The sequence below is a fragment of the Heterocephalus glaber genome, unplaced genomic scaffold (genome assembly GCF_053883595.1).
Source record: "Heterocephalus glaber isolate CG9 unplaced genomic scaffold, H.glaber_assembly_v1.0 deba00001481, whole genome shotgun sequence".
Classification (NCBI taxonomy): domain Eukaryota; kingdom Metazoa; phylum Chordata; class Mammalia; order Rodentia; family Bathyergidae; genus Heterocephalus; species Heterocephalus glaber.
In genome coordinates this window covers 35,772,965-35,787,692 of record NW_028258317.1, presented here as the reverse complement: position 1 = coordinate 35,787,692, position 14,728 = coordinate 35,772,965, and the positions used below count along the sequence as shown (strand labels likewise).

General features: G+C 40.6%; 1 protein-coding gene across 17 annotated transcripts in view; it reads right to left on the bottom strand.

Annotated features, from left to right (window-relative positions):
* Positions 1–7,244: 7,244 nt before the first annotated feature.
* The window catches only part of Bnc2 (basonuclin zinc finger protein 2), a 429,028-nt gene continuing 421,544 nt past the window's right edge, over positions 7,245–14,728 (bottom strand). For 15 of the 17 annotated variants that reach the window (XM_021252881.2, XM_021252874.2, XM_021252872.2 and 12 more), the window contains one exon: positions 7,245–10,439. In XM_021252881.2, the coding sequence (XP_021108540.1) occupies positions 9,779–10,439 (661 nt within the window). In that variant the 3' untranslated portion in view covers positions 7,245–9,778. Of the gene's footprint in view, positions 10,440–11,894; positions 11,929–14,728 lie in introns of all 17 variants that reach the window. The other 2 variants (XM_087183875.1, XM_021252885.2) reach the window with 2 other exon arrangements.

Genomic DNA, 14,728 nt, shown 5'->3' with positions numbered 1-14,728 from the left:
TTCTCCGAAGCTGCCTGACCTTTCATTTCTTTGCCCTCACCCCCAAACCTTTCTGTGGGTGCTCAGAGTAATCAAGGGGGGATACCCTGTCGACGCTTGGTGGCTATTGCCCCAGGTGCCCCCAGTCAGGGCTATCTGCCGCTGAGTAGTTCCTTGTTGGGCCAGGGTGATAGGGCAGCCTGTCCAACAGATTTTGCACCGGTAGCTTGCCAGGGTCTGGGCAGCTCATGGTCTGGATTACAGGCTGAAGGAAACAGGAGATGTGGGTGGTACACACCAGGAAGACTTGGGAAATCTGGCTTTGAGGATGAGGCAAAAACACTGCACTGGCAGGGAGGGTCCAGCACAAGTTACAGTGTGCATTGGTCTTAAGTTCTAAACAGGACAGGCTTGAGAGATGGAGGTGATATCAGACACTGTTGAGTAAACACACTTCCTATTGTCCCTCAGATAGTATGATAGGAGGAAATGTCACCGAGTATGACATCTTTCTGTCTGCTCATTTTAGTTCTAGATTATAATAAGTACAGTCTGCAGAAAAACCACTGCCAAGAGAATATAAACTGAAAGACAAGCAGTTAAGCTGAAGAAATATAAAGTTGTCATCCTGGTGGCTGCTGTCCATACACTTGAAAGGGTAGGGTGGGAGGGAAATAATGTACATTTGCAGGAAGCTAAGGGGCAAAATAACCTAACTTCTTCCTTTAGTTTTCCTTTTCTCACAAGAGCAAGAGCTTGGGGAAAGATATTCCAGAAAGAGACACAAAAGCAATCCCCAAAGTTATGGTTTTGGTGTGGAAGGACTCAGTCAGTATTGAGTATTGCTGGGCTCAACTGGGACTGGCGTGGATCCCTACCTCAGCTTTGCCCTCTCAACACAAGATGACTTGGTCCTCCTAAGAAACCTATTACATCATAATGTGATCCAGCCCACCTAGGAGAGGAGCTCTAAGTTAGCCAGCATGTGCACTTAACACTGCAGGCCCAAGGGTCATCTGGTGTATGTGCAAAGATCTACTAGAATTATTAGATTTGTTCAAGTCAAAAAGGTGAGAGGAGATCAGTGACTGATAAATCTTTAATATAAAAATTGTACAAGAATTTTGATACAAATTACAAGAGGTATTTGGACAAAATATGAATAAAATTCCATTTACATCCCAAACCCTTATGCATTTTATGCAAAAGACATACTGTAGACAGTTACAGTACAGAAAATACAACAAAGGAAGTAGCAAATAAAAAATTTAATTACCTTAGGCTACTAATAACTGAGAGGCAAAACAAAACAAAAACAAAACCCTTGCTTAAAGCACATACAGCATTTATGAAGCTACCGACATCACAGTGAGACCAGGGTGACCCAAGCTGTCCCTGTCCTCCGTACAGTTAGCCTTGGGTAGCGCAGACTTTGGTTCTGCCGCAGGCTTAGTGGAAGACATGGGGTTGACGCTGATGCGGACACTACAAACACAGAAAGGCCAAATCCTTAAATTCCGAGTGAGGGAGAAGATATATCTGGGTAAAAAAAATTCCTTTTCCTTAAGATATTTCAATTCCCTCTGGCCACTTTCACTGCCAAGTATGCAGGTTGAGTCACATGTTTTTGTTATCGGAGATGCGCCGGTGGGATGGGTTAGAAAGCTGTGTTCTCCCAGCCATGGAGGCATCTGGCTGCAGCTCACAGGGCTACTCTAGGGTCAGCAGGAGACACAGGGAGCTTTCCGGGAGCACAGGCTGCGCCCTCCCACCCTGAGGAGGACAGAAAGCAGCAGGGATTTCCCAGAATGAGCCAGGCAGGGGATGAGGGAAGCCAGGGAAAGGCATCTGTCGCCCTCACACTGTCCAGTGCTCCGGGCACTGGGTGACTAGGTAGCCTCAGGTCAATGTCTTCTCCTGGTTTCTCAGCCTTCCTTGTGGCTTGACCTCCACATACTCATACCATGCTCTCCTGCTCTTTTATACTGGCCCTGGTAGGAAAATGGTTAAGTTCTCTGCAGAGCTACAGAATCAAACTTTGCACAAGAAAGCAAGTGCACCACATATTAAAAATCTTAAGACAGTCATATCAGGTTAATATATAATACTAAAACATCTCATTAACTTAATTCATGGTATGTAAACCATGGACAGGGTAGAACACACATTTCCAAAGCAAACAAGGCTGAAAGAGGGGGTGTTCCACCTTCTTAGTTTAGTGAAGATTTATTTATTTACTTATTTTTCAGGGAAGTGGGTGTTATCAGAAGAGCAGAGCACAGGAGGGAGAAAGAGAGTGGGAAAATCAGGGGTGATTAAGATAGGCAATGAGAGGAATGGGTTACTCTGTACAAAGTCATGCAAAACCACTCCAAACCGAGTACTAGATTAAAAAACCTAAACAGCCTTGGTTTATGCATCTCAAGTGAACCTATTAGCTCAGCACATTGTCTGGGAGTCAAGAACATTGCACCTCCAGGCTGCAGCACTGACATTACGGTGGGGATGGTTTGTCTCTATGGAGAAAGCAAGCAGCGAGCTCCCACAGAAACAATGGTGCCATCAGTTCACCTTGCAGGGGACCACCCAGATGGCCATAGTTTTCTCCTCCTTTTTGAAAACATTTCTAGGCCAGATGAATAGAGCTCTTTCATACACCCTAGATCTCCCCAGTCACCTCTCAATCTGTGCATTCCATAACAGAAGTGGGCAGAGCCAGTTAATAATTGATAGATTTGCCATCTTAGCTGTGCATTATCTCAACATCCCATTTGGCAACAGGAAGCCTTATAAAATCTTGGTATAGCACTTAGATTCTCTATCTTCAAGAAATATACTTTTATACTATCTACACTTCTCAATTTTTTAAAAAATACCCTTTTCTGCCCTTCTGTCCCTTGAAATTCTTTAAAAGCAAGCTAAATAAAACATTAAAACATTAAAAAATATTAAGTGTCCTTAAATATCTGTTAATTAGAGTTAAGGGGAGAAAGCTAACATCAACTAGCAGAATTTGTGCAATTTTGGCAACTGAGTTTTTAATTAAGATTCCACATTTGCTAAATGAGTGATTATATATAAATGATCTGTCTTTTCTCTGACCCAAAGTCCTTGCTCAAAGTGCTCTTCTTCCCAGTCCCCAGCCTGGCTCAGGAAGCGATCTCTTGAACAGCCTGTGCAGCTGTCTATGCCCCAATCTGCTGCTTTTCTCTCCTTGTGAAAGTCCACGTCAAAGGCGGCATCTCATGTGTCTTACCTGCTTGCCTAATCTCGTTTGAAATGTGAATCTCCATAGCAGGAGTTAACTACCCTGTCATCCCTGCTGCCCAAGCGTTGAAGGAAACATGTGTCCCTTCTGAAGGAAAGGGCACAAGCACTGCATCCGGTCACTCAGGCCCTTCCCATCACCGAGCATGGAGTTCACTGTACAGCAATAGCAAGCAACATGGACACATCATTTGGTCTTAGGGTTTTCTGGAATATGTCTTTGCGTATACTTCCTTTGTACATTTGGTCCCCTATAACTGGATTTTGCAAAAACCCCTCTCACTGTACTAGTATTTATCCAGATTCTTCCAAGTGAAGAATTTACTTTTTAAAAGTAGGGAAGTCCTTGTTTTAACAAAGATAGCTAAAAAATTCTCAGTATGATTTGACAATACAAAAGTCCGTCATGTTACAATATGGATTTGGTTTCTGTTATTGAAAGATAAAGGTGTACATTTACACTAATGGCTTGATGCCAAAGATGTAAAAAACCCAAAACATTTTACCACCACGCACAATAAGTTTGTTTACAACAGATGCATTTTTTGAAGGGGAGGAAAAATATTTTAAGCTTTTCTTTACAGAATATGAAGCAACCTAAGCCCACTATCACTACTGACTTGCAGAAAAATTCACTCTAATTACAGGGCCACACCCAGTACTCCCAAAATGGATGGGCATTAATTGCAGTACTTAAATTTCCAAATAACTAGCATACTGTCACAGAGCACCTCTCTACTGACCCTTTATGTAAGACGGTCTTGTTACTGCTCACTTAATAGCTGGAGAGGGCACCTAGCAGAAGTGTGGGGCTTCCCAAACATACTGCAGGTGTGCAGATGCACTTGTGTGCTAGGAGGATAGAAGAGGGAAGGAAGGAGGAGGAGGAGAGAGGAAGGAGAAAGGAGGAGAGGGAGAGAGGGAGAGGAGTAGGGGGTGGGGGGGAGAGACAGAGAGGTGGGGGAGAGAGGGAGGGAGGCTGATTGTGAATGTGTGTACTGTCAGGGAGCTCTTCAGGGAAGCCCAGCCCTTGTACTCAATTTCCCCTTCACAAGGGATAAACAGGCAATTACGCATCCTTTTATATTTGATGGCCAAGTGCTGAACTGGAAAGCACACTATTAGTTTGTGTCCCTTCAGGGCCAGGGCAGTAAGTAGCTGAGAGAGCTGGGGCTGAGGCAGAGAGGTGTCCTCTGCAGTTAGTGTGACAGTCTTGTCAGCAGCATTCACGTTACTGGAAGGTAATAAAGTGACAAGTAAGTTATTAGAAAGATATGAGGTGAAATTGAACAGAAGCTGTTCACTGCTCAGCCCTAGCCCTTCCTTTCCTCTTTTGTAATGGTCCACTGTTTGTTATGAACCGAGCCTTGTCCTGATACCCTATAGAAGATTTTTCCTGCAGTAAAGGTCAAATGAATTTACAACAACACTTTAGAGAAGAATAAAGATAGTTTTATGACAACTAGAGTGTGTTGCTTAAAAAATATATATAGCATTATAATCAACAATAATGCTGGTCTAATTCAGAGTGCTGGTAAAAATGCTTAGTTTTTTTTAAACCCTCTGTTTTTGGGCTTTTGGCTTTCTCAATAAATCCCCAAAAGGCAGTAGTTGACATCTAGTTACTGCAAAATGACTGTAAAAAAAATCATTTTGTGCATGATGTGGGAAGGATGACAAAAGGTCACAGGGCAGATGGGCATTTGGTAGGTAATTCAGTCATCAGTTCAGCTGGATTCTCATAATACTTTCTGACAATTAGCATCAGGGCAAGCAACTCTCCAATGCCAAGAAATATGAAAGTGAGTTTGGAATCAATCAAATATGGTCTTAACAGCAACATGAGCAAGCACAGTTTTACCTCTGAGGAAAAATAGGAAAAGTTGCTTTTATGCAGTTGGGATGGATGGTGTATGGACTAGTTTCGATGAAGAGATGGTCACCAAGCACTACCCATCACAGCTCCGACCCATACCAGTGTCTCTCACACCTGCTCCTCCACTTGGATCACCATTAGAAATGTTTCCTCACCAAGCTTTCCTATAACTTAGGTTACTCTTTGCATCTTTTTACTCCCAGGAGGACTCTAAGAGTCACTTTCTACTCAAAAGCAATAGAAGGGCAAACCCCCCAAAATCTCAAAACTGTCCCTGCTGGCTCTCCTGGCCCCTCAGAACTCCTACTGTTCCGTGCAGCTGACCTTGCTCTTCCCAGGTGTGTTCAGTGACTCGAGTCTCAGGGAGCCATGTAGGCAAGGCTTCCACACGTGGTCACCACCGCTGGGCAGAGCTGTACCACACTTCTCGACAAACTTCTGGTGCATTCACAGCTACCCCAAACCAGAGCAGGAATCCGCCCTCCACTGGGTGTCACTCTGTGGAAGCAGTTATCAGCCTGTCCATCTCAATCTGATTACTAGTGTCTTTATGTTTTTACTGCCAAAGGCCCCATTCTCCTTTACTTGGCACATGTCCAGGCTGTGTGGGGGGCATTTTATCAGGTGGGAACCTAGTACATATCCTGAGGATGCTGCTGGACCCATCCATTCTTGATAGAGCGTTTTAAAAGAGCACTGTCTACAGGAATGGGGCTGTTAACCAGCTAAATGCCTTCCTCCACTCACTGGAAAGGGCCTGGAGATTCATAACCAAAGAAATCCACCACAAAGAATGTTTTTGTTCTAAGAATGTTTTTCAAAACAATGTCACATTAAGGGAAACATTTCACACTCTTAAATCTTACAGCTGCAGCTAGGACCTGGCATGAGTTACATTGGGTTAATTTATTTAAATACAATTGCTAGAAAAACTAAGGTCAAACTTTTGATCACATTTACAAAACCAAAGTACTTATTATCCTTTTTTCTCCCTCTGTCTTCCTCTCCACGGCATGCAGATGCCCCCGAAAGTGGACTAAGCCTTTCTGATATTTACAAAAACATATTTTAAAAGGATGAATACAGCAAGTTTCAACATCAGTTAGAGAACATGTACAATAATACTGCCTAATTTTGTACCTGTGATAAACCCTGGCTATAATCAAACAGGAAAAAAATCGCTTGGGTGAAAACCTACATCCTTATTAATTTTCAGTCAGCATAAAATGAATGCAGCCAGAGAGAAACTGTTTCACGACAGGAGGCACCCATGACAAAGTAAATGAGAAGGAATGGGCAGAGATGAAGAGCTGAAGGATTAAATGCAGATCCCTTTTTCCTTCCTGTTTGCACATAAGCCTGGGGACCACCATCTTAAGGAGAATTACAGTTAGGTCAAATCACTGCACAGACACACCAAGAAGCAGAAACACCTTGAGTCCAGGGAACTGTACATTTCATGATTTCACACTATATGCACTACACGTCCTTCCACTCACCCCATCCCTTGTAAATAAACTGGCTTTACACTGCGAACCATGACTGTTAAGAAGGCCACCCTAACAACTGCGTACTTGATGCACAAAGTAGGAGCAAGCAGGAGAGAGAATTTAAAAGTGCTAGCTACCCAGGATTCACTGCCATTTCTGACCAGAAAAACAGGTAAACACATTCACGATTGCAACCAAGGGAAATTCTGCTTTTAGAATCTTATTACTTCTGTTTTCTTTTTCCTCACTGGGTATCAACATTAGCTGAGTTTGTGGCAAGTAACAACACCGATTCTAAGCTTGGTATATTGGCTGATGTGAACTCCGGACAGGGCTGTCATTCATCCACTAGGGCTATCTGAGCGTTTACCTAACATGAAATTAAACAGGCTAAACAATGATTCTGTACAGATGAGCTCCACTCTCTCAACCAAGAGTGCAAATTTTAAAACTTGCTGAAATAAAAAATGTGTATTAATTTTAATATTAGATACAATGTAGTCAATGGTCTGGGAAATGCAAAGACTCCATAACCTCTTGGTGGGATGCTGAAAGTGTTTTCCACCCTTCTGGAATCTAATCATTGATAAGAGAGCAACAGCGCAATACAGAGAACGCTAAGAGGACCAAGATGTTTGCAAACAAATGTTCATTATTCTAGTTCAGTCTTTCACAAACATACTGTACAGAGTCTTAAATGGTATAAAACAAAGGAAAACATCTCTGTCTATTCAATTTAACACAATACCAAAATGAAGCAATTAAGACTTTGGGGAATTCAAAAGTACAAGAAAACAAAACGGTTATTACTAATTCCTCAGCTTTTTACCGTAAACATTTGTCATCTAACAGACATAGCGTTTGATATAGTTTCTTTTGTAATGCAAATACTTTTGCTCTTTCCTCACTGTAGAACAAATGAAGAACCAAAGGAACCTCAATAGAACCCCATTGCATCCTCAGGAGGAGGCGAGAAGATAAAGCTCATATATATATGAGAGCTTATCTTTTAAGAATCTATTGTTTCTGAAATTTTCACAAATAAAAAACACTGAATCCCCAACAAATGATGCTTATTTTTGGAAACAATAAATACTGTGAGGTACAATAAATCCTACAGGAATAATGACAACAGAAACATATTAACAATTTCCTTTGGCAAATTTAACGGAATTGAATGCTGATATGAACACAAAAAAAAATTACAAAACATGGAAAATGGAAATAATACAAAAGGCTGAAACAAAGTGGTATTTCTAACTTTTAGACTCATAGGCGAAATGTCTGAGGCCATTAAATGGAGAAAACAAATACATTCTCTTTATATTGTGTACTGTTTTGATAAAATAGTCCTTGTTTATCTTTCCCCTCCCTCCACTTAAAAGAAAAAAAGAGAAAGACAACAAAACACAGCCTGCAATGCACCCTCTCCTGGTTTTGGCTGCAGACTGGATTTGAGTAAATATCATCATTTAGTCAGTATGTTGTGGTAGCTGAGGCTGCCGATGTGGTTAACCAGCTCAGGCAACGTGTAAACATCGGAAACAAAACAAAACAAAACAAAACAAAACAAAACAGGTTTGGAGCAGAGTCTACCCCCTTTCTCACTCTCAATTGCTTGGTTTCAGGCTTGCTTTCATTTCTCTCTGACAAATTCATTTGGGGAAACACAAAACACTACACAATAAGATTCTATCTTCTGCCCTCCCTCCCCTGCCTTCCGAAGGAGTGCTGTTCAATTCAAGTCTAGCACTGTGTTCAGTGCTCCAAGCCCTGTTGCTGTGAACGGCTTTTGATTTTGTCTATCAAACAGGACTGAATCAGTGCTACTGCGGAACTGGTGACAAACGAGACAGCCACACAACACACCCACCCGACTCAGACTTTCTCTCTTTTTAACAGTTTAGGCCTTTGAAAAGAGTGTTCAACTCTTTGACTGTATTCAGCCTTGTTCCATGGTGAATAATTTGGGCTTTTGTATCCTGAAATATTATCCTGCCTTTAAAGGAGAAATGCCTGGGCTCTTTCACACCACATAATTTTGTTTTCCTTTTATGTAACTTAACATATAAGCAAGAAGGATGCAGTGTTGATTCTAATAACATTCGGCACTTGAAAGAATCACGTTTTTTTTTTTTAAAAGCGGTTTTCTGGTGGCCGACAAATTGGCTTGTGGTTATGTTGAGTGACTAATTGTATTTTCTTTCCTGGAAACTTGTGCAAAGTTGGCAGTTTTGTGTTAACACTAATACTTTTGTTTGGCATTCATGCCCTATACTGACCAGACCATTTTTATACAAGTGGATTTCTTAAAAAAGACACTTACTGAAGTATGGCAATAGTTTAAGGATAAAAAAGAAGCATGGATATTACACATCCCCTTGTAGTGTATGAAAAAAAGTGCATGACTGGATTTATGTACTAGTACAGGACATTTTTTAAAATCAGATCTGTGCTGTAAAGCATGCCAGCACCTCTTTATCACTATATCTAACAGGTAGTAAAAACAAGACCATGTTTTCTTTTTTTAAAAAAAATGTGCATTAATGCTAACATAAATGAATAGAGCTAGCCAGCAAACTATTTTTTTCCTGCATATCTAACAGCTGGATGTAACTGTAAAAATTAAACAAAAGAGTTAAACGACCATCAATACAACTGTTTTACATCATTGGCCTCTCAAGGCTAAATATTTACAGGTGCATCTGCCATGCTTTAATTGAAGATTCTCTCAAAACCTTAACGATCACAAAAGACAACTATAAGAAGTTCCTCTTTGTTTCTTTTTTCTTTTCTCCCTTTTATTTTTGCAGGCAACAGTCATGGGTACAACAAATTGTCTCCTTGGAGAAGACCATGAATTATTCTATCAAAATTGGGGCTAGATGCAGGCTTTACGTGTGTGTTTAAAGGGGTAGTTTTCACCCCCAAATTAAAGATTCCACCCCTTTCCCAAAACTATAAAGGAAAAAGAAAAAATTCAAAAGCACCTAGTGTTTATCCTTTTACCTAAAGAAAATACGTGTGTACGCGTGTGTGTAGACACAGAGGTATACATATGTACACACTACACACCTGCCGACATACGTAAGCGCACACGGACAACGGCAGTTCCAACATGTAGGCCATCTGGTGAGAGCTGGCATTTGTAGTGTCCATTCTGGGACTAATCTATTGAAGTGAAGGGAATGTTTTTGTGGAGATTAGGGTTCTGACTGTGCCGATTTCGGCTTCGCACAGAGGAAAACATCATATTGCAACCGGGGACTTTGCACTTGTGCATTTCCCGCAAATGCACGGTTTTGTAGTGCACCCTCAGGGTCCCTTTGTTGCTGTACATTTTGTGGCAAATGTTGCACATGATCCCGCCATTGCTCCCAGACAAGCTGCTGAACATGAGTGATCCTGCAACTTCAGCTCCTAGGCTGCCTGGGAGGGCGGGGGCCTCAGCCTTGTGTGCCGACTCCCCACTGTCACTCGTCCCATCAATGTCATCGAGAAGAATCCCCTCATCACTGCCTGCATCAGATTCTCTGGAGGAGTGGATACTGCTGCTGGACTGGAGGCTGGAGGTGGTGCTCAAGTCAAGGACCATGTAGTCCTCCGTCATGCCTCTCCCGTACCCGTTCAGGTGAGAGTCTTCCGTCCCTGCGGGAGATGAGGTGTCTTCCCTGACATCGAGCCCCAGGGTGTGCTGGGCACCATAGATCTTCACCAAAAATTCATCCCGGAGGTCCTTGCTAAGGGAGGGCTGTGACGAGTCCAGGCCCATGTCATCGAGTTCTTTGGTCAACAGTTTACGATGCAGATTTATGTTGGCACTGTGTCTAGGAAAACAAGAGGGAAGGGGGGTAGGTGGCAGGGAGTGGGGAGGGGAGAAAATGGAGAGCATTTTAAAATGGATTCGGCTTTCCCCAGGCATTGCATAAGCACATTCATTCTATACCACTACAAAAGCAAGCATTGTGCTATGGAGTAAGGGGTGGAGGTGGGAGGTGCATAAGGGGAATGCTTAGAAGAGTAGGATCTTCAATGCTAGGATCAATCAGTGTAAACCCATGCACCCTTTCCTCACTTTTCCTGTTAGGGTTACTATGCAGCAGCATCAGCCTTCAAGGGCCTCATAGAAGGAATTTTAGAATATACGTACAGTAAATAGAACAAAGAACAGAGACTTTCTGCTTGACTGAAGAGAAAAGTCTAAATTTACCTCAAAACAAGCCCTTTCTTCATACAGCAAACACTGTATTGAGGTATAAAAATATCTACTTTTAAAAAAGGAAATGGTGTAGCTAATTTAGATTTTATTAAAAAAAACCGAAATCTCCACCCCCACTCTTAAGTTTCAAGTAAGAAAAATTTTGCCTTGTTAGTAATTTAATAAGTTAAAAAGACTCTTGAACAACATAAGTCCATTTCTCAGAAGGATCTGAGATCTCAGTTAAATCTAACAGCAAAACATATTCATTTTTCAGAAGTTGCTACATTTTAAAGTTTAAATGTTTTCATCAAATAATTCTATTTCAAAATTCTTTAAAACAAAAGTATAAAAATTATGTTTTAAAACACAACCCACTCACCCTTTAAAAAATTATACTAAACAACAGAAAAAAAACCCCAAAAGGACAAAATTAAGACACAATAAGTACAAACAAATCAAGCACAATAACATATAGTCCCTCTGTTTTAACAACTGGAACCTATACTTCTTATACAAGCAAAACTACTGTCCACTGAATGTTCTGCTTGTGTTAAAAAGAAAAAGACAAGATCTGTCCCAGAGCATCCATAGGGACATCATGATTTACAAAGCCTGATATGTTATTATTTATCTGAAAACACTGTGTTTGTATTTACATCCCCCATTTATTTTTAAAATGCTCTTGGGCATATACCTCTCTCCAACTGTAAAGGCTCAGATATTTTACAAGGGCCTAAATTGAAAGCTACCCTTCCAAAAATGAACTGATAAACGGGTAAATAAAGCTTCTCAATATTGGCAGAAGCTCTACAAAATAACTGTGATAACAGAAACGACCTGAATGGTCGGAATAAAGTCCAACAGACTTATAATTAGAAAGTATGGAAGATTAGAACTAGCGCTCTGTTTGATGACAATCATTGCTACTAATTCCTACAGATGGTTGAGAGGTATGTGCTTCAGAGACAGGAAAGGTGGGAAAGCTTCTCCACCCTTCCACACAAGACAATATATAGCACTCTGGGTTTAAGGGCTGAGGGCACAGCCCTCTGCACACTGCACTCGGGAAGGCCGAGCTTACCTTGTGATAATAAGATCAGCTTTCTAATCTTTTGCTAAATCGATCACAAAAGAAAGCAAGAATGAGAGACAGAGAGAGAGAAAAAGAGAGAGAGAGAGAGAAAACAAATTCACATTCTAGACATCTGGTTTAAAAAAACAAACAATAAAATAGGGATTTAAAATGTTTTGATCACAAAATAATTTTCTGTCATAAGCGATCATCTCATATGCTGCCTTGATGATTTTCAAATCAGCTGCATAATCCAAAAATCATAAATCAAATTAAGATAAACCAAATTCACAGTATCATCATCCATAAACAAACTCCAAGCAGACACATGCAAGGTGAGGGTATGTGAATGACAAACAGAAGCTGTCCCCACGGTCCCTGCAGACCATCATTGCCTGTTCTCTTGGTGTTAAATGACTTCAAATGCAAGCGCGCAGGAGAATCCAGGAAATGCCTACCATGGAGTCTTTACCTTGACATGTGAGCTCAGCATCACTAGGGTTATAACGAGGGTTATAACAGAGTCGCGCTATTTATGTACTATCACTCTATTGATAAAACAATCTGCCAACTATAAGCAGCTCAAGAAATCTGATCCCTCAATTTATCATTTTTAACACCTCCCCCGCCTTAATTTCACAAACACACATTTTGTGGTGACTGTGATCTAGAACACTGTGTTGTTTCTCACACATCTGCAGTCACCACTTCCTAGGTTCACTGCCAAGAAAGCCACAGTCAGACACAGTAGTCGCACCAAGACACACTGACTAAAGAATAAATTAACATCGACAAAAGGACACACTGCTCACCCGGATGGACACCTCTTCCCTAAAACAACTTGTGAAATTACACATCTCGGCTGATATGTTACCAGGAAGAGATTTTTTTCTTCATTTCTCACTCACAGCAGTTGAAATTTGTAATCTAATTAGATGATGTACCAGCCCTCAATATCTGTCAGCCAAACGATGTGCAGAAATGTGCAGACCAGCTCTGGCACTCTGCTCAAGTGTCCCTTTTCCGCTGTCAGCAGTACTGTTGGCCTCTGCTAATATAATTACATTGACTTTTATTCAATTAAGTGCCATCCCTCATTTTAAAAAAAAGCTACTTTATCAATTGATTCAGGTGTAATGTAATAATAAAGATGAACTCACGGCAGTGCATTAGCTCTGCTGTTCATAACTTCAGTACATGAGTTCATTCATGGTAGTCGATTTCCATTATGCAACCACAGTTCAAGAGAATTGATTCTTTTATGTTCATTTCTTAATCTATTTCATTTTTGTTTAATAATCCTCCCAAATGCCATATGCAAAACACTTGAAGTGAGGACAGGAAAAAATGGGTTGTGGAAAGCCTTCTGGTTCATTCTCATGAGAGTAGGCTTGGAATTTTCTGACAAACTCAAGTCAGATTATTGAGCTGGAGAGAAGGAATGCAAGAGGAGAGAAAGAAGAGACTCATGCTTCAGAGACTGCTGATCCTGTTCTCCAAGTGGTTCGAGTTCAGTTCCACAGAACGAACAAAAGGCAGGGCTTGACTTTAACAAAGAACTACTGTGGGAGTCTCCAATCAGTCAGTCCAAACCATGAACTGTCATAAAACACTGTCCTCGCGAGACACAAAGACCTAGGGTTAATAGCAATTTGAGGAATATTATAAGTTTATCTGGGTCAGCAAAACTTAAGAGGTGAAAAGAAAGGGAAAATGAAATGACGGAAGAGACAGAAAGTCCCACCTACTGGAAATCACAAAGTACAGAGAAGACCCTCAGATTGGAAGGCCAGAGAGAGAATAAGTGGGAAAAAGAATCTGTAAAACAACCAATTTGGAGTCTCCAAATAACTTCTTTCTACAAATAAATTTAGTATTCATAATATTTATCTTCAGAAATGAATAATCCTTAACAAAAATCTAGACTGAATTAGAATGCCTTGTAATTTGTAAGAATGTAATTAGTATGAAAGTCATTCTACCTGCTCTGATGAGGTAGTCAATATTGATGTACAAAGGCAAAGTTCTCTTACAGGAAAGAGAAAAACAAAATGAATGGATGGAGAGAAAAAATGAGTTTGTAAATATAAAGTTAAGGATTAACACAGTGTTACAAAATTTAGCCCCAAGAAGGCTATTTTCAAGAATACAAACTATATATGTATACAGTAATTAAATTGTGTATATCCTGCAGATCAAGTAGAATAATTTGCGCATAGGAGAAAGTACAATTATTTGCTTTCAATCAGTAAAACAGATCAGTCTTAAAGAAGGCTTTTCCAAAATACACTGCAGAAAGTAAGACAAAAACCCCAGGGCAGAAGCAAGGAATGGGGCATTTAAGAAGAGACACTGGTAAAAAGCAAGGGGTAATCGCAACCCCCCACGCTTCAGTGTTGTACGTGAGGCATGAAAAGCCCTCTGACGTAGGCTACACTAGGAATTTAAAATGTTTCCTCTGAACTTATGTGCTCTTTCCATACTGTGAATTTATCAAAAGCCTCCTGAAGACTAAGATCCCTAGAGCAAAAAGTAATAATAAAAAACAAAAAGCATCAACATTTTGGATTGGGGGAAACTCAAACTTCTTTTTTTATTCAAAATACTGAGTGAAAGTCTCTGAATTATAAGTCTTTTTCTGTTTCTTTGATGAAAACTTTACCTTATGAACACAGATGACATGAAATTTATCATATGTAGTCAAATAAATGCAAATGCCCTTTAGAGAAGGAACTTAAATCCTAGCCCTGCTTTGGACTTTTCTCACGTTTCTTTTTCCCACTTGTCCAAATGCCTCATTGGACTTAATGCAATGTTTCATAAAAGTGAAAAATTTAAGACAA